The sequence below is a fragment of the Lepidochelys kempii genome, chromosome 18 (genome assembly GCF_965140265.1).
Source record: "Lepidochelys kempii isolate rLepKem1 chromosome 18, rLepKem1.hap2, whole genome shotgun sequence".
NCBI classification, from domain to species: Eukaryota; Metazoa; Chordata; order Testudines; family Cheloniidae; genus Lepidochelys; species Lepidochelys kempii.
In genome coordinates, this window is record NC_133273.1 from 14,746,059 (window position 1) to 14,774,029 (window position 27,971).

Below are 27,971 nucleotides of genomic sequence, written 5' to 3' on the forward strand. Positions count from 1 at the left end.
CTGCTTCCAGGAATTACAGCCTATGTTTTCAAAGACTAGTGATTTTGAGAGCCCAACTTGACACCTTAAAAAGGGCTTGCTTTTCAGAAGGAGGGTGGCTCAACACTTTCTGAAACCCTGACCCTTTTAAAATGGCTCAGGTTAGGAAGGCAAAAATTGAGAGAGTCAAAATGAATACTCATACCAAAGATTCAGACCTACTCTCTTCGAACTCTTGTAAATTTAGGCCTACTGTCTTTGTAAGAACCAGTACCATTTAAATACAATCACCAAACAGAGAATAAACAAAAGTAGAATAAAAGGCAGCTTTTGGCCAAAAAAAAAAGATTTTATTATTCAAAAATATATATTTGTTTTTTAAAAATAAATTTCCATCAATTCCCAAACATGTTATGGTTCATTATTAGCAGGAAAATAACTCTTTACAGCTTGATTCATAAAAGTTAAACCATGTGAGAAATGGCCTATTTCCAGTGTTAGATTTTTGTAAATACGTATAAACGGTCACATCATTGCTTTGTATGAACACTGTTAAGAAATAGTTCTTCCTTTTAAAAAAAGCACCGTGACAATACAAATTATTGGTGGTGTGATAAAATGAATGCAAAAAGTCACTCAATGGGCTCCTCTCTGCAAGGATGTTTAACACACATTCACTCAGCAACACAACTGCACACAGCATTCCTAGCTCACTATTCACTCAAAATAAAAATCAACAGTTTCTAATAGCTTTCCCAAAATGTAACTAGCACTCTGATTCCATTGCCTAGATTGAAGTAGCTCTTTACCACACTGTCTTTTTCAGCGTCAGACTTATTTTAGAGTTTCACGTTTCCTCCCCCACATCCTGCTCCCCAAATCTCTTGCTGGTAAACTTTGGAGGTTTAAAAATATTTATCCCCACTCTGTTATTTTCCATTTGGCAAATATGAACAAAGTATTAAAGAGTTTAAAACAGATGCTTCTGAAAAAGACATCGCTCTGAGAAATACATTGAAAGATCTTCAGTGAAGAACACAGATATATTCCAGAGCACAATTACTAACTAAGGATACACTTACATACAAAGTTTCTAATGGAATTTTATAAAGGGAAACCTGAGGTTTTATTTACAATTTTGGGGTGCCCAACCTAAGATATCTTAAGGAGTCCTGATTTTCAGAAAGAGCTGAGCACCCAACTTCTGAAAAATCAGGCCTCTTTGAGGTGTCAAGTGGAGCACCTCAAAACCACTAGTCATTTTAGAAAATTTCAGCCAAATTCTTCAAAAAAGAGCCAAGCAAACACCCCACCCCTAACCCACTCCTGCAATGTCACAACCCCTTCTCGTCTGGAGAGAAATTCTGCTGATAGCCATTACATTTATTCTCCTGGAATTCCCCCCCAATTTTTTTTTTTTTTAAACATTAAACCTGTTACACCACACATACCATTTGAATGAAGCTGAAGGCAACACGGCTAATATTGTTTAGCAAAGAAAAATGAAGCTTTGAATTTTCAGCCATCCCAGGCCTAAAAACCTCCTCCTTTACACAGCTGCTTCAGCCACAGGGGCACATTCTGGAATTAGCAGTGTTTGTTAGCGACCTGGCACTTCAAGCCAGCCAAGAGCAGGCGGAATTGTGTTTTTCTAGGTCTGTGACAGCGGGCTAGCAGCACCACCCTGAGCACTGACAATGTGGTAGACAAGGAAAGGCCACAGGCTCAGCTGGAAGCAATTAACCACTTTTCTATTAGGAGATTAAGAGCACCTGGGGGGTAGTTACTAGGCAATTGGAATAACTGGCAGTAATGGGAGGATCGGGAAGGGGGGAACTCAGATGTATGGAAAGCCCCACATGCAGTATACCTATATCCTCTGTTTGGGTTGGGACTAAGGGATCAAGGAAGCAGGCCAGGAAGTGAGGCACAGCAGGTAGCTAAGGGAGCATCCCATGACAAGGTCCTATTGTAGGGGGATTGTGATGGTGGTAGGCAGTCTGTGTTAATGCTTTCAGAAGCTGGAGGATTTTCTGTCTGGAGAAAACAATGTAGGTGATGATATGAGACACAGAATGGAGACAAGGAAGACCACAAACATTTTCTAATACTGCGCTCAGACCCCCTGTGCCCAGCCACTGGCCTGCAGGACCACCCCAAATCCTCCAGCGGCCACCCAGGCGAGGCCTGGCCTAGCAGGCCCAACATTGGGTGTCCAGCTCCCCTCCCTTCCCCCGGTTTCCTCCACCGAGGACCCACGGCTCCCAAAGCTGCAGGAGGCACCCCCACCCCCAGGGAGGACACGCACAGAGTCGCTCAGACCCCCTGCGCCCAGCTGCTGGCCCTCAGGACCATCCCAAATCCTCCAGTGGCCACCCAGGCGAGGCCTGGCCTAGCAGGCTAGGCAGCGGGTGTCCAGCTCCCCCGGCTTCCTCCACTGGGGACCCGCAGCCCCCAAAGTTGCAGGAGGCACCCCTGGCCCATCACCCCTCCTAAAAGCAACCAACAGGGTTTCCCCACTACACAGTAATTTACGCTTACCCTTTGTTTTGAGGCCGATAGGTAGGCCCGCCTGCCATAATAATCCAGAGAGGAGGTAATTCCAACCCACACTCATCTCTGACTAGACAGCCTTTGTCTCCTCTGGGGATTTCAGCCGATGATGTAGCTACACCAGTGCAACCTCCCTGATGTAGACAAGCAAAGCTCCTTGCACCAGAGCAATTTATCCCAGCTTGGTCAGAGGCACCTGTGCAAACTGCAGCTTGGTCTTTCTGCACTAGATGCTTGCACTGGTGCAGTGACCTCAGAGGCAGAAATCAAAGCAGCCCTAATTGAGGAAAGGCTTCAGCTCTGAATTTCACTGAGATCAGAACACATCTCCCACCACAGCTTACTGCTCTATCTCAGTCTACCTTAGGTCTGAAAATAAGGGATTGGTTCTCAAGAGCTTCCCCATTTTATTTTTATCCACACCATTAAAAGAGGATTGCGTGCTACAATAAAAGCCATTCAGAATGACCAGGAGTGGGAACACAGGTGCACAGGAACTGCCAGACTGAATGAGACCCATGTCCCCCCGGTCTCGGATCACAGCCAGCATCCAATGGTTTGGAGGAAGGTGCAGGGGACCCACACAGGTGTGGGATAATCTGACCCCCCACATTACATCTCATCCCAATCTCTAGTAGTCTGAGGCTGGCTCGACTCTACAGAGGAGGGGTTTTACATCCCTTCCAAGGCTTTTTTGGTATCAACTCAGCTAACACTGGATATTCTTGTTAGCCATATGCCTTCCCTCTTTGAAAGATCTTGACAACCCACCCACCACACCCGCAACAAATATATATTCTCAGAACTCCAAATCAGCTTACAGTGAAGTCCAACTCTGAAAAACAGGGTGAAATGTCCTGCAGCCCTGTTATACTCTGAATCCTAGCTGCTGATTTTAGTGACCCATCTGGTTTTCCAAATTTTTTACTCCTGCTAGCCCCTCAGCCATGAGAGTGAACCCAATTCCTTCCCAGCTTATGCATCATCAACACGGCTAGCTGTCTGACTGTTGCCCTGACTGCCCTCTTCCACCAACCTCCATGGAGTTCAGTGGGGTGCAAGTCAGGCAGAATCTGGCCCCAATATCCACCTCCCAGACCCCCGGATAAATTTTTTCTCCCTCCCCATTCCATCAGCATTTCACATCTGTGTCGGTCACGAGGGCTGGCTCCTGAGACTCACGCAAGCAGGACAGGAGCAGCCTCCCATGGTTTCAGGCGCAAACACTGTGGTGCTTGGAAAACACACACCATTTATCACCACTTGGTTTGCTTGGTCTTGGCGCCACCTTGTGTCAGACTCCAGCTTTTACACTGAACTGCAGTCGCACCCGTCACTGACTGACGACATCCACCTGGATTCCGACAAGACTGGACCACTGGACAACTAATTCTTTCACTAGCTGTAAACATCAGAGAGTCAGCAGCCAGCAATTCACCCTTCCCAAAAGGGGCCTCCTAAAAATCCCTCTGAAAACAGTCACTTACTTCCCTTCTCCAGTTCTGCCAGTCAAGGATGTGGCATTGCTGGGTGCGGATCAGACACCAGCAGATCTGGATTTGCCAGGAACTGGTAGAATGTCCCTATTCTGGGTTCCTAAGACTCTGTTTTGTACTCCTGGCCCTGCAATGCTTGGGTGGATTTACCTCTGCCCTCCACCCCCCCACAGATCACAGAGCAGCTCAACATCTCCCAGTGTAGTCGGCAGAATCCGGGTTTCCTTATCTAAAAAAAGAACGTTCCTCCTGCATGCCACAGTAAATAGCCCACTAAAGCAGGCCATAGAGTCCCTAGAGTATATGGGGCGAAGGCTTATATAAAGGACAATCTGCACACGGGCAAGGTGGAATTTAGGTAGTGGGGGAAAGAGAGTTCTAAAGATTCTTCTGCCCTTTACTAAATAGGACTGCACCCCCCGCTTTTGTGCTGTTGGTCTACGCTCTTCTGACCCCCTCCAATGTTTTCAGAGGACATGTCCTCCCTACGAGGTGACAGCAACGTGTGGATTGGCTGGAAAACACCCAGGAGACAGAAAACTCCCTCCCCTTACCCAACAGCACCCCAGTGCCCGGGAGTAACAGCCCCAGTCACTGCAGTATCCTTGCCGTGAGCGCTGGATCATGACTGCTGAAGACAGTAGTACTGGATACAGCTGCCTCGCAGGGAGAGGTCACAAGCTGCTGAACAATGCCGCACTTGCCCACGTGGGCGGAGGAGGGCTCTTCCCGGGGACTATAACACAAACGCGCCTCAGGATATTTAAGGAAACCCAATTCCATCTTCAGGTAACTCTGCCCTCCACCCCTGATCCTCTGACAAGGGAAGCTTCATCCGGCGGTAACGCCACAGACAAACGACATCTCCAGAATAACTGGTGCTGAGCTGCAATGCTCTCAGCCCAATCTCCATAATCCTAAAAGTCTAAACATCCCTTGCCTTTTCCAACCCCCTGTGGTGCTGGCTCCCCACTTAGGAAGAACAGCAATTGCTACTGATGACTAGGCCTGTGCACCGGGGCAATTTCTAAAGCCTCAGACCGGCACTCAGCACACAGCTCAGTGCCAGGGAGGGGGCAGTGTCGGTCACACAAGGGATAGTCCCTGGGTGTCTGCAGCTTCCAGGGCTGCATAAACACACCCATGTAGGGCAGGGAACTAATTTTTTTCTTTTTGGGGGGCCGGGGAAGGGGAAGGGGGAAAAATCAATAACAGGACCAATGCAATTGACAAAGGTTAAAATGAGACGAATCCCATGGATGGCATAAGGCAAGCAGGCAGGGTCTAGAAAACTCCAGTGCCCGATGACTGCACCCAATCACGGCCACCCCCCTTGCCAAGTTTGCAAGAGCTAGTGACTGCTCACCAGCACTCCAAGGGGCTGATCTAGACTACAGCCCAATCCCTTCCTCAGCATTAACAGTCTCATGCCTCAGGGTGGATACTACAGTTACACACAGCAATACACGGCTAGACCCTGGTTCAGCAAAACACGCGCTTAAGTCCCATTGATCAGCAAATTCTTTGGTGCTTTGCTGAATCAGAGCCAGGGCCACGCATCAGTCGCCCTTACAATGAAGCAGGGCCTCAGACCTGCCAATACGGGAGAGGTCTAAAACAGGAACTGCACCAGAAGACATTAGACTAGGAGAGCTCCATAAGGAAGAGAGTGGGAAAATGGTCAGCATTTTGCTGAAGTAAAGGGTAGCACATACAGGACTACAGCACAATTGTGATGGGCCTGGGCCTCTGGCCACTGTGAAAATGACTCTGTCAGCCTGTCTGATCCGAGGTGAACATTAACAGTCAGTAACACTGCACTTCTCTCCGCTCCGCTCCTCTGAGAATCCTGAAGAGCTCTGCAGGCAATTAATCAGAGTTGTCTCAGATGGCTTCTGTGAGGTAGGTAGGTATTATTAACCCCATGGTGTGTGGGGGAAACTGAGGTGCAGAGCAGTGACGTGACCTGCCCAAGGTCACAGAAGCAGTCAAGGGCAGAGTCAGGAATACAATGCTGATCTCCAAGCACTGAGCCGCCCCACTTTCTAGACTCAGATGACAGAGTCGTTACAGCCAACAGATCTTCACAAAAGTTAGAGAAACTGTTCAGAGCAGGAGCTGTTATTGTAAACACAGGAGCCTGTGTGCAGAGTTGGAAAATACAGGCTCCAGAGGGCAACAGGACAGGTGTGAGGGGAGAATAAACCAAGAGATCATCCAAGCAAAGCATCATAATCCATGTACCACACCAGCTGGCCAGAGCTGGGATTGACCCCTGAAATAGGCCACTTTCTGGGCTCCTGCCCCACTCTACTGATCTGGGTTGTGATTTCGTGCTTCCCCTTCCCCATCACCAGCACAGCCACCTGCCTGGCTTTGTTGATGAGAGGCAGGCTGAGGCTCATCCTCTGGTGGGGTTTGACAGGGCTCTCCGTCAGCACCACCGTCTTGGCCCCTTCGAGGCCACTGGACGAATGCGGGAAGAGCGAGGCCGTGTGCCCGTCGGAGCCCAGCCCCAGCAGCACAAAGTCCAAGCTGGCGTTGGTCACTAGCGCTGCAATCTCCTTGGCGTACAGCTCTGGCCCCTGGTCCTCCTCCACACACAGCCGTCGGTTCAGGTGCACCAGCATGGGGTGGATGTTGAGGTAGGGTACCCGGACATGCTGGAGGAGGTGGTTGTGCAAGCTGCGGAAGTTGGATTCTGGGTCGGCGAGCGGCACACAGCGCTCGTCCACCAGCCACAAGTGGGTGCGTCTCCACGGGAAGCCGTAGTGGTGTCTCACAAGCCGCTGGAACAGGACGATGGGGCTCGAGCCGCCCGACAGGGCCAGGTGGAACTCACCACAGCGTGCCACAGCCTTGGCTGCCGCCGTCTCAATGTCCAACGCCAACCGGGCAATCAGCTCCTCTGGCCAAGCCGAAACCAAGGGGCTTTGCCGAAACTTGGCCTGGATGGTTCTGTAGTCACTTGGCGTTTGCCCATCGCTGTGCAGCAGTTCCACCGGCTCCTCCAGCGTGAAGGACAGCTCCCTGCCCATCATTTCAAAGTCCAGGAGGTGCTGGTTCTCCAGGCCCCCCGGGTACAGGCGCGGGACCTGCTGGGTTAAGCTGTCCAGCAGCGGGGTCCAGAACTCCCAAGACGCCAGCAGGTTCTCAGTGGTGATGAAGGAGTCCTTCCTGCCGTGAAAGATGCTGGAGATGAGGACGGAGTAAGCCTCTCTCTCCTTCACAGGGCTGTACACGTAATAATCCGACAGCGGGAGCCCAAAGAGGTGCAGCTGTGGGTGATCCACCACCTCCTTCCAGCTGCCTTCTGGCATGATGGGCTTAAAGAGGTTCCGGCTGATCAGCACGGCAGGACAGCTCAGCTCCCCGTGCCCGATGTGGAAGATGATCTGCTTGGCTTCACATTGGCTCTTCCCCATCTCCCTCAGGCTCTCACGCTGTGTGCAGTAGGCCCGGTTCTTGAAGAGGACGCGGACGTAGCCTACCCGCTCGTCCAGAGCTTTGCCAGAGGTGAGGAGGAAGGGGACTCCCTCCCAGCGCAGGCTGTCTAGCTGAATCAACACACCTGAAATGACAGGAGAACCTCAGGCCCGAGCCCAAGCACTGTTCTCTTGCGTGGGTCCCAAGAATCCTGGCATCCGGAGCCTCCCTTGCGCCACAATCAGCCCTCCCCATCACCCTGCCAGGTCCCCAAGGATTTGCCTTGCTCTCTCCCGATTAGCCCACCGCGTACCTCAGCTTGCAGAGCTACCCCTTAGGACAGCAGTTTCTCTGGATGAGCCGTCACATCACTCCCTAGCCAAGAATCAAAACACTGAGCACGTGCAGTGTGGCCAGAGATGGCCTTGTGATGAACTGAGATCCACCAGCCCCAGAGAAACCCCCGCTTCTTACCTTTTGGAGACATGGAACAGCCCATCCCCATACAGTGAAGGGAGGGAGCTAAGCCACTATAGAATGAATTCCTAAAAATAACGCAGACATTTATACTAATAATTCCACCTGTGGCTTCATGGCCCAACAGATCCTTATAGGTCTCTGGGAGTCTGGACAGTTTGAAAACGTTCGGGCTCTTTCGGTCCCACAGGGACAGAGGCCCTAGAAATAAACAAGGCAGCTACTGTCCCCGTGTTGCAGCTGTGGAAGCAGAGACAGACGTTAAGTGATTGGCCCACGGCCACAGAGGAAGTGACGGCGCTGGGATTAGGATTTGGCCGCTCCCCGTCGCTTAGTCCCATACTCTGACCACCACCCTACCTGCCTCAGCCTTCATGCCCTATGACGTCATCAGCCTGGGTCTTGCCCCCACCTGCAAAGGTTGGCGTCGTGCTGACGTAGTCCTGGGCCTTCTGCAGCTCCTCCCGCACCTGGCTAGCATAGGCCTGGTACTGACCCAGCACCGCGCTGGTGCTCTCCAGGCCCTGCAACGACTTGAAGGTCTGCAGCTTGCGCCGGAGAACCTCTTTGGTGCTGCTGATGTTGGCTGGCAGCTCCATGGCGAGATACAGCAGGACCTCGGTGAGGTGGTTCTGGAGGACATCACGGATGACGCCGTACTGCTCGTAGAAGCTGGTGCGGCCTGAGCGCGACGAGGAGGCGAAAGACGAGCAGTCAGAGCAGTAGGAAAAAGAAACCCCCCAGCTTGGGAAAGGAGCTTGAATATTGGTGCCCGAGGGAATGAAGGGACAGGCCCAGGGACAGAGCCGTCTCTAGCCCCAGACTGGGTACAAGGCCAGCTGCCTCTGCAGGCACCTCAGAAACCACTTCAGCCCCGCAAACCCCTTCGCCCACTGCAGCGGGGCCTTCCAGGAGAAGCTGCCGCAGCTGATAAAGAATTCCCAGGAGACCAGCTGCCCTCACTGGAGCAGCAAAAGGGACCTCCGCTGGAGGAGGGAACGGGAGAGTGGGAGCTGGGTGAGCAGAAGGGCTGAGAGGAGGCAGCAAATCCGGTATGTCCTCAGGCACCAATGGAGAATTAAGCCAACCCTAATTACAGCCTTGCCTGGGGTTTCCTGAGACTGGGGTCGGGGGTGGGTGGGGGAGTGGGCTTTGCTTGACAAGGCCAGCAGCACAGTCCGTGTGTTCAGTCTGGGCCTGGGATCAGCGTCCAGCCAATGTGCTGGGAAAGCAACACAAGACTGTGCAGTGCCGGGCATCTCTTTCACCCCAGCAACGATGGGCACATCTCAAGGGGCAGGAGGGAGGGCAGCAGAGCCTGGGGTCTCTAGCTGGGGTGTGAATCCACATCAAAGCCTTAACAGACGGATCAGAACAAACCCAGGTACCCCTCGCGATTCCGCAGCAACGGATCAGGTCAACAAAGCAGCAGCTGTCTGCATTACACTGGGACCCTTCCATCCACCACTCGGTGCATAGTCTACTCCCAGCGGTTGAATACTCCCCCGGACCATCAACTTAAGCCCTGCCCTTTCTGCAGGAGTTGGGCTTTACCCGCTTCAATACGGCCCTGGGCTGATTTCTTACTGGGGCTAGGAGGGAGAAGGACCATGTCCTATTCAATGCAGGTGATTCAAACCAAAGCCTCCAGTGAGCTGGTCAGGGGCAGGCAAAGCGCTGCAGACCGCGCCCCTGCCCTGGGTTTCCCCTTTGGTTTGATAGTTTGTCTCCCTCTGTCTAATCCAAAGGCACATTTGTTAACGCAATCAATGCTGCAGACTCTCTGGAAGCCGGGCTGCAGGGCGGGGGAGTGTCAAATGATCAGTGACCAGGCTTTAATAGTTACCTTATTTGACACTGCCTGTGTGGTGGCTAGGGGCGGGGGAGGGAGAAGGAACAGGCAGCAGAGACAGAATCCTGAGGTTGCAGAAATAAGGGCACCTGGCGTGCCCAGAACTGCTGCCGGTGGCAGCCCAAACCAGAGTGCTTTCCGCTCAGCACTGCAGCGTGGGGCTGTAGCACTGCAGGGAGGGATCGCAGCCATGTCCTTCAGCAAGAGACCCGCGCCAGCAGCACGCGGCTCCTCTCTCCCTCTCTGAACAGCTGCTGAGAGAGATGCCTCTGTGCTGGGATGGACGAGCACAGCCTGGTGGGTGCGAGTAGCTCCCCGGGCAAAAGCTGCAGCCTAACCCTGACTTAAACTTTCATGCCACAGCACCAAATGAGACCTGAACCCAAGCCGGGCCCTCTCCGAGTCCCTCTGCAGCAGAACTCACAGTCTCTGGGCATGAATGGGAAAGGCTCCCGAACTCTGCAGCAGGAGGAAGGGGCAGGTTCCCCCTCCAGCTGAGGGAGGTAACAGCCATGACTGGGAATCACATTTCTGCCTCTCAAGTACCCATCAGAGTAGAAGAAATGAGAGAATAAGTTTGTATATTTCTGGAAAATAAAGATCAGTTTTACACACACACATGCAGAGCGACACCACTCAGCTACCCACCTGGCCTCCTTCTCATGCATTTGCAACATTCAGCCACAGGGGTCGCTCTCACACAGATACACTAAAGCCACCCAGGTCCTGAGAGATTCCCCCTGGCTAGCTCAGCCCAGGATCCCTGACCTTTAGCATCCAGAGTCTCCTTCAGGACAATCTCTACTCTCTCCACATGATGCCGGTTCCAGATTGGGTCCAGAAACTGTCGGTTCTGGTCTCGGAAAGGCAGGATGTGGGCCACAGCCTGGGAAGGAAGGGAGGGAGAGAGGGAAAGATCAGCGTTAAAAACAAAAATCCAAAGCCAGCAGCATTTCTAGAGCATCTCCCATCCCACTGCTCCACCCAGCACGGAAACACTGCCCTGTCTGAGGTCTAGGGAGCACCCAGCACAGGGAGGAAGAGGAGAAATCGGCACAAGAACAGCAGGGTAAATAAAGCCTGACTCTTGCAGAAAGTACCATGGAGTCTCTAATGTCCACGTGGGACAAATATGAAAGGCCTCCCTGGACAAGGCAAACGTTTTACGGTTTCATCAGAAAGAGACTGGCACACAAAACACAAGACACTCAGCTTCTCTCCCTCAGAAGGGCAAATGGCTGAGTCAGACCCTGCTAGGATTCCAAGCCAGGGTTCCAGGGAAGTTGAGGTGGATCAAAGGGGCCGCATACACCACTGAGCCATCTGTTCTCACTTAGGGCAAAACAAATTCTAGTCGAGATGCTCTCCTTGCAGTCAGACATGCACCCTTGTGACCGGGACGTGGGGCCATGGATGGAACAAGGCTATTTCGAAAAGGAGATGTCACAGCACACCGAGGCCAGGGCAGTGCATCCACCTCACACGTGTTCCCTTAAGGGGCCATGCAGCTGCTCAGACATATCTGGACAGGGCAGCGGCATGTTCTCAGAGCCCTGTGTTCTGGGGTCAAGAGTGAAACGTCAGCTCAGCCCGCTACACAGCTACAGAAAGTGACACCTTGTCGGCTGGCTGAGGAAGGCTGGGTGGGAAGGGGAGGGAAGGGAAAGGTCACCTGAGGTCTTCAAAAACCTGATCAAGGAAGGTGCAGCATCGTGGCCCTCGAATCACTTGTGGTCTAGTGGATCTGGGGCTGGGCTAGGAGTCGGAAGAACTGGGTTCTGTTCCTGGCTCTGACAATGGCCTGCTGGAGGACCTTGGGCCAATCTCTTCCCTTCCCCCATCTGTAATGTGTGGATGGCAACACTTACCTCCTCTATGTAGAGGACTCCACTATCTCTAGCTGACCAGCCCTATCAGAGCTAGACATGCTGAAAACCCATGGAGGTCAAGAGACACAAAGTCAGGAAAACTTCCGTATAAAGCTAACCATCACATCTCTGGCGCAACCCAGCTGTTCCCAAACTAGTGGTTTACAGGGATAACAGGCGGTGGGAAGTGCGACTGTAGGTGGATGGTGGATAATGTGGAGTTCCTTGGGAACCCCTAGGAGAAGGCAGGAGAAACTGAGGACAAAATGGGAAACATTAAAGCACTGCATCTGTGGACTGGTTCTCAAGTATGATGTTAACACTGATCTCCCAGCTCAGGATGGATCCTGATCAGGTACCACTCCCTACTTCATGTTTATAGTTCAAAAGATGGGGTAGTGGCACAATGGACCACCAGAATGGTGATCCCCTCTTAGTTCCTTACCAGAAAGGTCTCAGCAGATCCAAGAGAGAACCCTGTTCCATCCACCTACTGCTAGAGGAGAGCCCCTAGGTACGCAGGATTGACAGGGAGAGAAAGATGTCTCCCGGTGTGGCAGATACAATCACCTGGATTATGTGTCAGCTGCCTTCCAATTAGGGGACCTGATCCCAAGCAGGTCTGTACCAGTAATTTACCTGCTGGATCTGGCAATATCTGGCGCAGGGGAAAGGACAAACGAAGTCAAAAGCAGAGAGCATATAGGCCATAGTTCGGGGCCCAGGATCTCATGGGGGTGGGGGTGAGGGAACAGTCTTGATTCTCAAGAGAATCAAGCGATGAACCCCTTTCCTGCCTCCACCCCTTCTTCCAGCCGAGAGCAGGAGACACGTGACTTCCTCTGCCGCAGGGCTACGTTCACTGCCTTTACCACCCCCTCCCCACTCTGTCCTGCTGCAGTCACTCGCACAGATGCACCAGCCCCTGAAAAATTGGCTGATCATTTAAAAAAAAAAAAAAAAAAAAAAAAAAGCAAGCAAGAGCACATCATATCAAATTAAAAGCCTCCTCTAGAAGCTGGTGCTAACAGGCTGGGACTGCCTGGAAGGGAAGGGTTTGCTTACTCAGCGAAATACAAGCCCTGACCTTGACTGGAAGACCAGATGGATTCTGCATCTGACACACACCCCCATACGTGGCCACCTCGCTAGGAGGAGAAGAACAAAGAGCCGGACCCTTATCACTTTGGCATGGAAAGGTCCTGCCTCTGTCTGCACATTTCCCTCCCCCTCGCCCACCTCGGTGAGGGATGGGCCAGCAGTACAGGGGAAAAGTAATGGCCAGTCACCGCAAGGTCACTCGTCTGCAGCCCGGAATAATGGGCTGGACACATTCTCTTCGGCAAGGGGAGGGTTTGAAACATGCTCTGAACTGCTCTGCCTGGGATCCCGAAGGGGAGATGGACCCCTCAGACACCGGGGTGGCAGGTTCCAGAGACACTGAGAGAGCAGTAAAAGAGCTCTAAGCGCTTCATAAACAGGGATCCATTTAGCCTCCAGACCTCACTGGCAGGCAGGGGCCATCCTCATTTGCAGATGCAGAAGCTGAGGCACAGAGAGGACAAGTCACGGTGCCTCTAGGAGGCAGAGCTTGGAAACGAATCTAGGAGTCCGGACTCACAGTAGCTGTGCCGTAGCCACAAGGCCAATCTGCTTCCTTTAATAAGCACGGGACAGTCCAATCAAGACAAAAACTAGGAGCCAAGAGCACAAAACTCATTGATGGGGCTGAACCCTCTTGCCTGGAGGCAGAAAGGGAAGAGAGAAGCTGCCTAAGGATATCTGTAGCTATAAGCCCTCCAGGATTGGTTGGGTTGGGAGCAGGGGAAAAAACATAGACCTTGATAACCCACCTTCTGGTAGAATCATAGAATATCAGGGTTGGAAGGGACCCCAGAAGGTCATCTAGTCCAACCCCCTGCTCGAAGCAGGACCAATTCCCAGTTAAATCATCCCAGCCAGGGCTTTGTCAAGCCTGACCTTAAAAACCTCTAAGGAAGGAGATTCTACCACCTCCCTAGGTAACGCATTCCAGTGTTTCACCACCCTCATAGTGAAAAAGTTTTTCCTAATATCCAATCTAAACCTCCCCCACTGCAACTTGAGACCATTACTCCTCGTTCTGTCATCTGCTACCATTGAGAACAGTCTAGAGCCATCCTCTTTGGAACCCCCTTTCAGGTAGTTGAAAGCAGCTATCAAATCCCCCCTCATTCTTCTCTTCTGCAGGCTAAACAATCCCAGCTCCCTCAGCCTCTCCTCATAACTCATGTGTTCCAGTCCCCTAATCATTTTTGTTGCCCTTCGCTGGACTCTCTCCAATTTATCCACATCCTTCTTGAAGTGTGGGGCCCAAAACTGGACACAGCACTCCAGATGAGGCCTCACCAATGTCAAATAGAGGGGAACGATCACGTCCCTCGATCTGCTCGCTATGCCCCTACTTATACATCCCAAAATGCCATTGGCCTTCTTGGCAACAAGGGCACACTGCTGACTCATATCCAGCTTCTCGTCCACTGTCACCCCTAGGTCCTTTTCCGCAGAACTGCTGCCTAGCCATTCGGTCCCTAGTCTGTAGCTGTGCATTGGGTTCTTCCGTCCTAAGTGCAGGACCCTGCACTTATCCTTATTGAACCTCATCAGATTTCTTTTGGCCCAATCCTCCAATTTGTCTAAGTCCTTCTGTATCCTATCCCTCCCCTCCAGCGTATCTACCACTCCTCCTAGTTTAGTATCATCCGCAAATTTGCTGAGAGTGCAATCCACACCATCCTCCAGATCATTTATGAAGATATTGAACAAAACCGGCCCCAGGACCGACCCCTGGGGCACTCCACTTGATACCGGCTGCCAACTAGACATGGAGCCATTGATCACGACCCGTTGAGCCCGACAATCTAGCCAGCTTTCTACCCACCTTATAGTGCATTCATCCAGCCCATACTTCCTTAACTTGCTGACAAGAATACTATGGGAGACCGTGTCAAAAGCTTTGCTAAAGTCAAGAAACAATACATCCACTGCTTTCCCTTCATCCACAGAACCAGTAATCTCATCATAAAAGGCGATTAGATTAGTCAGGCATGACCTTCCCTTGGTGAATCCATGCTGGCTGTTCCTGATCACTTTCCTCTCATGCAAGTGCTTCAGGATTGATTCTTTGAGGACCTGCTCCATGATTTTTCCAGGGACTGAGGTGAGGCTGACTGGCCTGTAGTTCCCAGGATCCTCCTTCTTCCCTTTTTTAAAGATTGGCACTACATTAGCCTTTTTCCAGTCATCCGGGACTTCCCCGGTTTGCCACGAGTTTTCAAAGATAATGGCCAATGGCTCTGCAATCACAGCCGCCAATTCCTTCAGCACTCTCGGATGCAACTCGTCCGGCCCCATGGACTTGTGCACGTCCAGCTTTTCTAAATAGTCCCTAACCACTTCTATCTCCACAGAGGGCTGGCCATCTCTTCCCCATTTTGTGATGCCCAGCGCAGCAGTCTGGGAGCTGACCTTGTTAGTGAAAACAGAGGCAAAAAAAAGCATTGAGTACATTAGCTTTTTCCACATCCTCTGTCACTAGGTTGCCTCCCTCATTCAGTAAGGGGCCCACACTTTCCTTGGCTTTCTTCTTGTTGCCAACATACCTGAAGAAACCCTTCTTGTTACTCTTGACATCTCTGGCTAGCTGCAGCTCCAGGTGTGATTTGGCCCTCCTGATATCATTCCTACATGCCCGAGCAATATTTTTATACTCTTCCCTGGTCATATGGTCACTACCTTCCACTTCTTGTAAGCTTCTTTTTTATGTTTAAGATCCGCTAGGATTTCACCATTAAGCCAAGCTGGTCGCCTGCCATATTTACTATTCTTTCGACTCATTGGGATGGTTTGTCCCTGTAACCTCAACAGGGATTCCTTGAAATACAGCCAGCTCTCCTGGAATCCTTTCCCCTTCAAGTTAGTCCCCCAGGGGATCCTGGCCATCCGTTCCCTGAGGGAGTCGAAGTCTGCTTTCCTGAAATCCAGGGTCCGTATCCTGCTGCTTACCTTTCTTCCCTGCGTCAGGATCCTGAACTCAGCCAACTCATGGTCACTGCCTCCCAGATTCCCATCCACTTTTGCTTCCCCCACTAATTCTACCCGGTTTGTGAGCAGCAGGTCAAGAAAAGCGCCCCCCCTAGTTGGCTCCTCTAGCACTTGCGCCAGGAAATTGTCCCCTACGCTTTCCAAAAACTTTTTCAAAAACTTGGTACTCTTGCACCTAGTCCTTAATTGTTTGTATAGCCCTGATCTACAACAGACTCTCGACTCCTCAGGCACCTTGCCTTCTTCTGCATCTGCAAAGCACCGTGCACACCTATGGCACTGTAAGGTAACACAGTCCAAGGACATGCAGAGCGCAGACAGGCTGGCATTCACTAGGAAGAAACGTGGGATCAATGAAGCCCGCAACCAGTGTCTCAGAACTCCATAGGTCTGATGGGAATGGGACATCATGGCCTGCGAGTGAGGTCACACACACCTGACATGGCCCTCAAGCGACAGCTACGTTTTACAATATTATTGAACCAACCCTACATTTGTTAGATAAAAATTGCACACGAGGAGCCAGGCAGATTTTGAGGGGGGAGGCTCGAGGTTCTGCCCAGCATGTTTAAAATCCTGCTGCGCTCTCAGACCCAAAGGAAGGGTGGAAATATCCAGCTTGTGGCCTGCACCCCGACCCCTCCCTGCCTTCCCTTTACAGTCCATGTGCTCGGCCCACCAGCCAGTCTTACTAAGGTTTATTTTGCTGATGCTGAATATCAGCCATGGATCCTTTATGCAGCTGGGCAATGACCAGTAGTATTAATAAGTGAGGAGGAGCCAATGTGGCCCTCATTTCACAAGACCATCAGATCAACAGGAACCGAGACGGCCTCACTGGGTCACAGCTAGCTATATCTTCGTCTCCAGCCCTGCGCATCTTGGTGAAGGGGACAAGGAACCAGCCAAATGAACAGTGATAAGAAGACTTAATAGGCTCCAGGTCTCTTCACTGCTCCAGCAACCTAGGTGAGCAGCTCAGTTGGGCTGTGATTGGTGCACCTGGCAGCCTGCTGCCCACATTAAATGAAAGGCTGAAATTTAGGGACCTCCCACGAGCCAAGCTCCCACCCCGCCAAGACCCCATCCAGCATGGCAACAGAGTCATTCCAAGTCTGCTCACCTGTTTGCCGAGGTAGTGATCCACCCGGTACATCTCCTCTTCCCGGAAGAAAGTCCTCAGCTCGATGGCAAGCTGCTGGGCTGACTTGAGGTCATGGCCAAAAGGCTTCTCCAGCACCACCCGCAGCCAGGCTCCAGGGCGCGGCCTGCAGCTGCCATTGATGTGGTGGGCGATCTCCGCGTAGGCAAAGGGCGGCACTGAGAAGTAGAAGATCCTGCCAGCTTCCTCTAGCCCCTCCTGCTGGAGCAGAGTCCCAATCTCCCGGTTCAGGGCAGTGTAGTTCTCGGACGTCTTCAGCTGGTGATACTGGCTCAGCTTGAGGAACTGGTCCTTGACCACAGCGCACCTGTCGGGGGACACATCCGACGGGCAGGCAAGCTTCTTCAGCACCTCAAACATCAGCCTCTGTCCTGGCTCGTGTGCCGTCAGCGCAGCCCCGTGGAAAGTGAAGCTGTGGCCACTGCTCACCTGGTCCAGGTAGAGGTGGAACAGCCCCTCCCACAAGTACTTCTTGGCCAGGTCTCCTGTGGCTCCCAGCAAGACCACGGAGACATGCCCTTGGGACTCCTTGGCCAATGATGGCAGGGCACATAAGAGAAAGATGGCACACAGGGCTGCCCTCAGCATCCTGGGGGAGGAGACAAGGACCCAGGGAACCTAGAGGACGGAGAAGAGAAGGGAAACATCAAGCTACATTAGCACAGAATATGATGCCACAAAACACAACCCCAGGTGCTGGTTCTTCCACAGCACTTGAGACAGGAATTTTCACCTGGATTCCTCTCCCAAAAGTCTCTCTTCTGGTTTGCCAAAGGCGGGAGTGATCTCAGCTCTGTTGATTCAGCCCTAATTATTCACTAAGAAAAGGCCTTCATCAAATAAAGCTGAGGACCCAGACGCTGTGTTAGCCAGGTGGCTTCTGTCAACAAGGAAGACCAGATCTCATGGGCTAGAGGGGATCAATGCCATCAGCACTGAGCAACAGGGCGGGCAGACCTGGCACTAGGCATAAGCAAACTAAGCAATTGCTCTATTCACTTTTTTCGTATATGTTGTATGTGCAGGACCCCCCAAAAATCCCTGCTTTGGGCCTCCAATGGGCTAGCACTGCCGGAGGTGGGGGGGGGGGGCTTACTGCACAGGACAAGAATCCTGCATTAGTGCAGGAAGCCTCGTTACTTTCCCTGCAGTTTTCCAGAGTTTATGATTATTGCTAGCAAATATTTGCATTACAGGACTCACATGCCCCTATCAGGACTGGGCTCTGGACAAACATAAAGAAGAACACAGCACCTGCCTCGGAGACCTTCCCGCTGTGTCAGCACTAACCCCTACATGGTGAGGTTTCTGAGTGGGAGCTGCTGGCTTTGAGCTGTGGAAATGAAATCCATTCTTACACAAGTTTCTGTGCCTGCAGCAAACAAATGTGTGCGTCACGGCATGCAGGATGCTACTTCCTGCTTGGGGCTTTTCTTCCATTTTGGCACCTATGTGCATCAATATTGTCACAGCACTTCAGAGACAGGCACCACAACTGGTCGTCCCAGTTTTCTAGCTCTTTGGTTCACTTCCATAATACGCAGCCAGTTTAAGACTTACATGTAACTACGTCCCAATGAAGGGCACTGAATAAGGCTCTATGCCAAAAAAGACCAATCGGTCTGATGAAACGAATCTGGTATATGTAGCTATGAAACAGTGATGCATTTTGTGTGTGTACTTGCACCTTTATATCTCTAAGCACTCTGCCTGTCTGCAGAGATCCCCCATTCTGTTCCCAGAGTTGCTACAGCCTATAACAGAAGAGACGCATACAGTCCGCTCTCCAAAAGAAACTTAGCTTTTGTTCCTTCTTACTTCTGTTTTCTTTATACAAGAAAAGAATTTTTTCCTTATACTTCTGTTTTCTGTTTTCAAAATACAAGCAATTTTTTAGACGAAAGTACAGGTTTTGTTCTTTGTGCACAGCAGTGATGTGGGAAACCAGGAGAGAGAACCCAGAAGGACAAGTTATGAGGACAGCACAAGGGTTGATTCTTAATCTCTTGCATCAGTTGTTATCTCGCTCTATTCACTTAGTTTCCTGGAGTTGTGTGTTACTGGAGAGTAGCCACAATGATAGCACAGTTGAGATAACCCAGGGCTTTCATGGCATTTCAAACAGTTAAGCCGTATCTACCACAGAAAGTTGTGTCGCTTTAGCTACACCAGTGTAATTAAAGCATGAGAACGCCCACAAGTGCGAACACAGTCATATTGGTATAACAATGCGTTAGACCACTATAGTTACTCCTGTATTCTGTGCACACAGTAGGTTATGTACTGGCCTAACTACTTAGGTAAAAACACCATACCTCTAACTGACATAGTTACACCAGTACAAAACTGGTGTTTACACCAGGCCTTAATGAGCGAGGTTCTAAAGTGTCTCAGTGAAACAGGAAATGTATTTGACACCACAGACCCAATTAGCTTTTCCCACGTTCTGCACTTGGGGCAGGGAAACTAGTCGGTTTCACTTTCTAGCTCTCCTGTAGCAGCTGGTCAGGATGGATTTCTCCAGTGCATGGGCCTGTTTAAATTTTAATCAAAAATGAAAAAAAGAAATCCCCCAAATACCTCGTTCCTCCCAGCCCCTGGCAAAATATCATTTCAGAAATTAAAAAAAAACAGGTGACAATATTTCCATTCACATTAGGGTTTGAAACAACCCGATTTTCTTTTTACAGCAAGACTGCACCAGGGCTCTGCACTACCTTGCAGAGAGCATCACCCCATGGTATTTGATTCATTCTCCTCAGACAGGAAACACCCGTTCCCCACCAACACAGTAAATGGTCCATAATGAAGGATGCAGGTTTTTTAAGCCTGTTTCCTCTGGTGTCAGTGACCCCAACAGTCTCCGTTCAGGCCATATAGGTCAAATGTAAGGACCGGTCTTGTCAAGATTCTTGCATGAAATGGGAGCGTTGGGTATTTAGGATTTTTCTCCTGCTCCCCCAACAGCCTCATATAATCTGCCGCCAGCTTCCCCTGGCCAGCTTCCCTGACCCCGTGGGCAGGTTTGCATCTGAAGGGAGGGAAGAGGGAGAATGGAGTGAGGGAGAGCTGGTAGGTTTGGAGGATAAAGGCAAAGGAAGAGAAACAAAACCCAACCCCCACCCCCATGCAATCTCCCCTCTCCTCCAGCTTCTGCCTGGAGCTTGGCTGCTCAATGGAATGTTTCTGGCAGGGCCAGCACAGCATGACTGAGAATGGATGGAAAGTGGAGATGTAGCAGTACCCAAGTACCACTTTGTGGGCAGAGATGGGAAACAATGGCTTCTCCGCAGGCTCCCTGAATCCCTGGCTAGTGACAGCACACAGCTCCCCTCTCTCCCAACACACAGTGACCTTTACACCAACGTCCTTTCCCTTCCTCCTCCCCAAGCCACTTCAGGCCCTGGTTCTGGACCAAAGGACCTGGACTCTGATCCCCTGCCAGGCAATGGGCTGAGCGGGTCCCACCCTCCTAGCACAGTTCTAATGGGTTTCCGTACTAACAGGGTCCAAGGAAAAAAGTCTCCTCTTCAGCGCTAGTGTTTTCACTAAACCGACACAGGGAGCCCCAGGAAATCCTCACCGCCCCATCTTGAATAAATGTGATTAAAACGCACGCTGGTCTCACCCAGCAGACTCACCCCAGTAACACATGAAAACTGCTCTGGAAACTGACTTCCTCCTGTTAACTCCTGACCACAGATCTTTCTTCTCCTGCAGCCAGAGACAGGCTATGCCAGCACACACAAGACTAGCTAACCAATCAATAGGTAGACAAACAAGAGGCCTCGTTAATGATAAGCCAGCTCAGCACTTTCTGGTAAAGGAGAGGAAACAGCAAACCTGAACCTCCCATTCCCAGCAGAGAAAAAACAAATGTTCCTGTACCCACTCAGCACTTCACATTCATTGGTCCAACCAAGTTCCTTTTACATAGCTGTCCAGGAATGGGGGTGGGAGGGAAAGTTGTTTTTTTTTCAACGTGGATTCTTGATCTTTTATTTAAAAGAGTGGGAGGGGAACCCAAGAAAGGTTAAAACTAAATACTTGCACCTAGGCTAGCGGTAGATGTGTGAAATGCTGACCCAGGCAGGAAGTCCAACTTCCCAAGAATTTTCTCTGAAACATTCATCTGATTAGTTAAGACACTTGAGAATCAAACCTAACACTCATAGCGAGAAGCAGTGATAATGGCTTATAGTGAGCCTTCAGTAAGAGGGATTTAAGAAAAGACTTCCCAAAGTCACAAAAACTGAGTGAAAAAAAGGGTACATTTTAATACACACACACAAAGAAAATAAAATAAGGGTTTAATACTGTTGAGATTCTGAATGCCCTTGATCAGAGTTGAATTTGCAGATGAGGAAAGATGGTGTGGAAAGATGGAGGAAAGGCACTAGTGTAGGTCTTGACAGACCTGAGTTCTTGCCCCAGCTTCACCACAGCCTCCTTACATGACCTTGGGCAAGTCACTTTGAGGCCTTGTCTATGCATAATTAAGCCAATAAGAATGTCACCCTCTTGAGGGATGTCATTTTTCTAATGAAATAGTTCAATCAGTATCTCCCCTACCAGTTATGCAGGTATAAAGGTGCCTTATACTGGAATAGTTCATTCCTTTTCCCCGATAGGAATAGCTATACCAGTAGACGGCACCTTTCCACCAGCGTAACTGCATCCACACTGGGTGTTGTGCTGCTTTCTCTATCCCAGTTAGGTTAAAGCACTACAACTTGCGTTCGTAAACAAGGCCTTAATCTTTCTGTGCCTCAGGTCCCCAGCCATAAACGGGAACAACAACACTCCCCTTCTCCCACCTTTTGTCACAGAATCATAGAATCATAGAATATGAGAGTTGGAAGGGACCTCAGGAGGTCATCTAGTCCAATCCCCTGCTCAAAGCAGGACCAATCCCCAATTAAATCATCCCAGCCAGGGCTTTGTCAAGCCTGACCTTAAAAACTTCTAAGGAAGGAGATTCTACCACCTCCCTAGGTAACGCATTCCAGTGTTTCACCACCCTCTTAGTGAAAAAGTTTTTCCTAATATCCAACCTAAACCTCCCCCACTGCAACTTGAGACCATTACTCCTTGTCCTCTCCTCTTCTACCGCTGAGAATAGTCTAGAACCATCCTCTTTGGAACCATCTCTCAGGTATGCATCCCCCCTCATTCTTCTCTTCTGCAGACTAAACAATCCCAGTTCCCTCAGCCTCTCCTCATAAGTCATGTGTTCCAGACCCCTAATCATTTTTGTTGCCCTCCGCTGGACTCTCTCCAATTTATCCACATCCTTCTTGTAGTGCGGGGCCCAAAACTGGACACAGTACTCCAGATGAGGCCTCACCAATGTCGAATAGAGGGGAACGATCACGTCCCTCGATCTGCTGGCTATGCCCCTACTTATACATCCCAAAATGCCATTGGCCTTCTTGGCAACAAGGGCACACTGTTGACTCATATCCAGCTTCTCGTCCACTGTCACCCCTAGGTCCTTTTCCGCAGAACTGCTGCCTAGCCATTTGGTCCCTAGTCTGTAGCGGTGCATTGGGTTCTTCCGTCCTAAGTGCAGGACCCTGCACTTATCCTTGTTGAACCTCATCAGATTTCTTTTGGCCCAATCCTCCAATTTGTCTAGGTCCCTCTGTATCCTATCCCTGCCCTCCAGCGTATCTACCACTCCTCCTAGTTTAGTACCATCCGCAAATTTGCTGAGAGTGCAATCCACACCATCCTCCAGATCATTTATGAAGATATTGAACAAAACCGGCCCCAGGACCGACCCTTGGGGCACTCCACTTGATACCGGCTGCCAACTAGACATGGAGCCATTGATCACTACCCGTTGAGCCCGACAATCTAGCCAACTTTCTACCCACCTTATAGTGCATTCATCCAGCCTCTACTTCTTTACTTGCTGACAAGAATACTGTGGGAGACCGTGTCAAAAGCTTTGCTAAAGTCAAGAAACAATACATCCACTGCTTTCCCTTCATCCACAGAACCAGTAAACTCATCATAGAAGGCGATTAGATTAGTCAGGCATGACCTTCCCTTGGTGAATCCATGCTGACTGTTCCTGATCACTTTCCTCTCGTGTAAGTGCTTCAGGATTGGGCACTGTCTGTCTTGTCTATTTTGGTCCATCAGCTCTTTGGGGCAGGGACTGTCTCCTATTACTGGCATGCACAGCACCTTGCGCGATAGGCACCTAGACATGGCAGGGGCCTCTCGGTGCTGCTGTAATACTATTTACTGTGCTTTCCCCCTAGCCCTGGCTGATGGGTTTTCAGGCACACAGAGCAGCATAGAAGGCGTTTCTTTGACGTTTTTCAAACACAGGAAAGAACACCCCGTGGCTGCAGAGGAAGAATGTCACACATTAGCTGAACACAGGTTAAGCAGGTCTAACCTGACCTGCGCCGACATTTAGCGAAGGGAAACAGGAGATAGCCTCAGTGTTTTACCACAGTGTGGAATGCTCTCTCAGGAGACAATCTGGGATGAATTCTCTTTCTCCTGGGAACTACTACAAGATATATCTTCGCTCATCAATCTAACTCATATCATCTCTCCCCAGCCATCCACTGTAACTCTCCTACCCCTCCCTCCTTGCTTCTTGACCATCGGCTACTTAACCTCGATGTAGCCACTTAGGTAACCCATCAAATTGCACCAATAACCACATAGGGCCAAAAGCATAAAACATAATCCCCTTGCCTATGGTATTACAGAGAGAGATTATTTTGCAGGTGTACATGATAGTCTTTCCCTCCACTATGGAAATATAATAGAACAATATTATTATACCTGGATCAGCAACTTTTATTCAGGAGCCCTACAGTGCTTCAAATGTATTTAGATAGAGCACAACTGAAATGTTCCCACCTTGTGGGGTGCAGGGGGCTAGCCACCTAGACCACAATATAGTGCATGACAGCTGAGGAGGGGTGAGCAAGGATTTCGGCTAAGGACCCTGGCACAGCCCTCAACTCTTATAATAAAAAGCCATGGGATCCTCAGTGATCTCAGCTGCATACAGGTGTGTAAGGAGGGGGGCCAGGTTACCTGCCCAGCCGCCCCAAATCTGAGTGGTGTTGCAACTCGGTGTGCCAGGTCACAACACCACTCACTTAAATTTGCCCACGCAGTCCTGCGTCATCCAGTTAGGGCTGGGGTACTGCCTCCCCCACTGTGCCCCCGGCTGTGTGTGAAATACCCCCACGTAAACTACAGGGCATAATTTATCAACTCCAACACTGGAAGGATGAACCACCCCTAAAGGGATAGAATCTGTGACGCTACACAGTTTGGGCATCTCAACCCCTGGCATCCCAAAGCTAAGCTAACCCTTCTGGAGTTTTCTCTGCATTAGACCAGTGATTCTCAACCAGGGATACATGTAACCCTGGGGGTATGCAGATGTCTTCCAGGGGGCTACATCAACTCATCTAGATATTTACCTAGTTTTACAATAGGCTGCATAAAATGCACTAGGAATGTCAGTACAAACTAAGATTTCATACAGACAATGACGTGTTTATACGTCTCTATATACTATACACTGAAATGTAAGTACAATATTTATACTCCAAATGATTTATTTTATAATTACATGGTAAAAATGAGAAAATAAGCATTTTTTCAGTAAGTGTGCCATGACACTTCCGTATTTTTATGTCTGATTTTGTAAGCAAGTAGTTTTTAAGTGACGTGTAACTTGGGGGTACGCAAGACAAATCAGACACCTGAAAGGGCTACAGCAGTCAGGAAAGGTTGAGAGCCACTGCATTAGACAACTTGCACTGATGTAATTAAAACCAATTTAAAGTCAGTTTAGTCACACCCTACTGTAGACACATTAACTGGTTTAAAGTGCATCATACTAGTTTAGCTCAATATGGTAACTGAATTAAACTGTTATGAGCATATTTTAAACCAGTTTAAGTGTGTCTACAGAAGAGTCTTACACCAGTGTACGTAAGCCGACTTAGGTCACGTCTACACTCACATTTATGTTGGCAAGACTTTTGTCGCTCAGGGATGTGAAAAAAACACCCTCCTGAGTGATATAACTTGTGCCTGCGTGCACAGCGCTTTGTGGGTAGGAGACACTCTCCCGCAGACATAGCTTCCGCCTGTCGCAGAGGTGGCGTAATTATCCCCACAGGAGAGCACTCTCCCATCGGCACAGCGCGTCTTCACCAGACACGCTGCAGCTGCGCCAATGTAGCATGGTAGCGTAGACTTGTTTTAAGCCAAGTGGACTCCTGGGGGATTCAATTACACAGTCTCACACATTTCCAACTAAAAACTGGTTACTCAATACTTCCAATTGCAAAACACCGCCCTGCCGTGCCCAGAGCCAGCAGAATAAACCCAGTTCCCCTGGTTTATTGCTGTCATATCATATAACAAAAAGGACCCATGTAAAAATAAAACCAGACAGGATTATGTTACCCAAGAAGGATTCCTTTCCCATGTGACCTAAGGCTTAGCTATATGAGAAAGTTGCAACATTTTAACTTAAATCAGTTTTAAATCTGGGTTAGTTAAACTGGTGCAGGTCCCTGTGCAGACACTCTTATTCTGGCTGAAGAATAGCTGGTTTGGGTTTATCTGGGTAAATTCCCAAAACTTAAAAACCAAAATAACTGCTATCAAATGGGCATAAGGCAGCCCTGGTGCAAAATTAAACCCTGTTATAACAAACGCCCTGACAGCCACAAACCTGAATATAAACAGCACGATTAAAACAAATGGATTTTACAACATGACCATAAAGGCTTGTCCTGTAATAGCACCGTTCAGGCAATCCATTGAGGGTAACGCTGCCATGCATGGATGCAGGAGTCCACCACACAACCAGTTGCAGGTTGAGGGCCTTAGACTCTACTGACCAGCAAATGGGAACCAATCCCAAGGGCTTTCTCACCCTGGATGTCACTGCTCGCAGCAGTTCAGGACGCATACGGAGAGCATTCCACTTGGCCCTAACCACTGTGACATACACATTAAGGCCCTCATCCTGCAATGATCTGTCAAACTATGGGTTGTCTTCTAGGTTAGCAGTCCAATGGGGTACCCAGGGGAGGCTGAGAGACTGCCTTAGGCCCCAGTTTTTCATTACAGATCCACTAGCGCAGACCCCTTCAAATGGAGCTGATTGATCAATCAGGGCCAAAGATGTTCTCCCAAACTCTCTGCCTCTGCTAACCAAAAAGCCACCCACAGTGGGGCACAGCTCACCCTGACTTCTTTAGTACTGGGCTCTTTAAGGGAGTAAGATTGATTTTGGTTGGTCTGGGAGAGCGCTGCAGAAAAAAAAATCACCTGTCAATCACTTTTCAACACACACACACACACACACAAAGCACAGTCTTCTGAACAAAGAAAAGCACCTACAGCCTTGGGAAAACAGCCTCTACTGTCATGACTGGGTAGAAGTCTCAGTCTCCCAACTCGCTCCTGTATGAAAAAATGACAAAATGATCACGGAGTGGTAGGTTTTCACTAGTGAATTAGCATTCAGTCCACTCCGCAAAACATTTAAGAGATATACAGCACAACACTGCATGGCTTAATCCTTCTGTAAGGCTGGGCATAAATAAAACATAAAGGAAAGCGTCACCAAGGGGGAGTGAGAATCAGGAATAAAAAGTCAGCCTTCTGCACAGGGGAGTATTAGAGATGGGTTGAACCGGCACCATCAGTTCCTGGAGAGGTCAGAGGTTTAATGCCCAAGATCCCATAAAGTACAGAAGGAAAGATTCAAATTAGCACTTGATCCTTTCTATTAACTGTTCTGACAAAGCCGTGATCGCCAACCCTCACACAAAGGAGACAGAGCTTAGGCCACCAGACCCAGAAAACTGAATCACAGAATTTCTGGCAAGCAGGAGAAGCAGTCTCGCATTTATAGAGACCCCAAATCAGCATAGCATTTATTCCTCAATGACACAGAAGGCAAACCCTTGGCAATACAAGGGTTAGCCAACATCTGAAGTGCATCCGATGAAGTGAGCTGTAGCTCACAAAAGTTCATGCTCAAATAAATTGGTTAGTCTCTAAGGTGCCACAAGTACTCCTTTTCTTTTTGCATCTGAAGTGTGCGTTTCTTGCTACTCCAACCAGCGTGTCTAAGTGGAGATCTAAAATACTCCTCATCCGCCTTCCTCAGGCTCATTCCAACCCAGTAATTTAGTTGTTAAACCCCTCAGCACCAAAGGTCAGGAGAAGAATTTCATCGAGGTTGTGGAACCATGCACAGAGGTAACCAGTGTCATCATGGGCAATAACTAGCGAACAATTTACCAAAAACAAAAAAACAAACCACAGAGTTACAGAGGCAGAAATGGGGAAGTGTATTTCCTTTGTTGAGATCTAAGGAAAAGTTACCTTAGAAGAGGGGCATGTCCTGTAAAGTACCCCCACAGAAACAACCTACACATAAATAACTTTGTTCCCTTCCCTTGCCCCAGGCATCACCAAAACCCACACCCCAGAAATAAATCGCTCCTCACACACACCATCTCTCTACCCACAAACTACTGACTGAGCTCCTCCCCTTCACGCCTCCTCCGGTCCCAGCATCCTCCACGGAACAGAAACCAAGTCCGCTCCGCAAACTGACTTGTGCAAGAAGAAAGAGCCCGAGGCCATGGGGCTTTATTCCACACGCAGCCCAAGCCAGGGAAGGGGAGGAACTTTCCCCTATTCCGCCCGCCCCAAAAGCACTAGCGGACCCCTATCTCCCCTCGAAGTGGGGCTACCCCCAAGTCCGAGTCTAGTTCTGCAGAGCCACAGCGGACACGCGCTCCTGTGCCGGGAGAGCCCACGCTGCGCTGCGCTGCGCTGCGCGGCCCCCTGGGTCCCCGCAGCAGTTTGCCCGCTGGGCGGAGTGCACGGCGCTGCAGCAGGCTCTGCTCCCACCGCTCCCACCACACGTTTCGCAGCGGCTCACCCCACGCCGCAGCCGGGCAGGGAGCCCCCTCCCCGCCGTACTCACGCGGAGGGCCAAGCCTCGGGAAAACCCACCCTGGGCCGGGCCGGCTGCAGCTGCGGGCTCCGCCTCC

At 50.1% G+C, this 27,971-nt stretch overlaps 1 protein-coding gene across 5 annotated transcripts; it reads right to left on the bottom strand.

Annotated features, from left to right (window-relative positions):
* Nucleotides 1-339: 339 nt before the first annotated feature.
* Nucleotides 340-27,971, bottom strand: H6PD (hexose-6-phosphate dehydrogenase/glucose 1-dehydrogenase). 5 transcript variants are annotated; one of them, XM_073316744.1, is made up of 6 exons: nt 20,538-20,628; nt 19,614-19,927; nt 16,858-17,514; nt 10,552-10,669; nt 8,344-8,613; nt 340-7,599 (listed from the first exon to the last, which is right to left on the bottom strand). In XM_073316744.1, exons 2-6 carry the CDS (start codon nt 19,698-19,700, stop codon nt 6,242-6,244), a joined length of 2,490 nt encoding a protein of 829 aa, XP_073172845.1. In that variant the 5' UTR covers nt 19,701-19,927; nt 20,538-20,628; the 3' UTR covers nt 340-6,241. The 5 variants fall into 5 exon arrangements, with proteins under 5 accessions (XP_073172845.1, XP_073172849.1, XP_073172846.1 ...); XM_073316748.1 differs by lacking the exons at nt 19,614-19,927; nt 20,538-20,628 and adding an exon at nt 27,905-27,971; XM_073316745.1 differs by lacking the exons at nt 19,614-19,927; nt 20,538-20,628 and adding an exon at nt 27,860-27,962.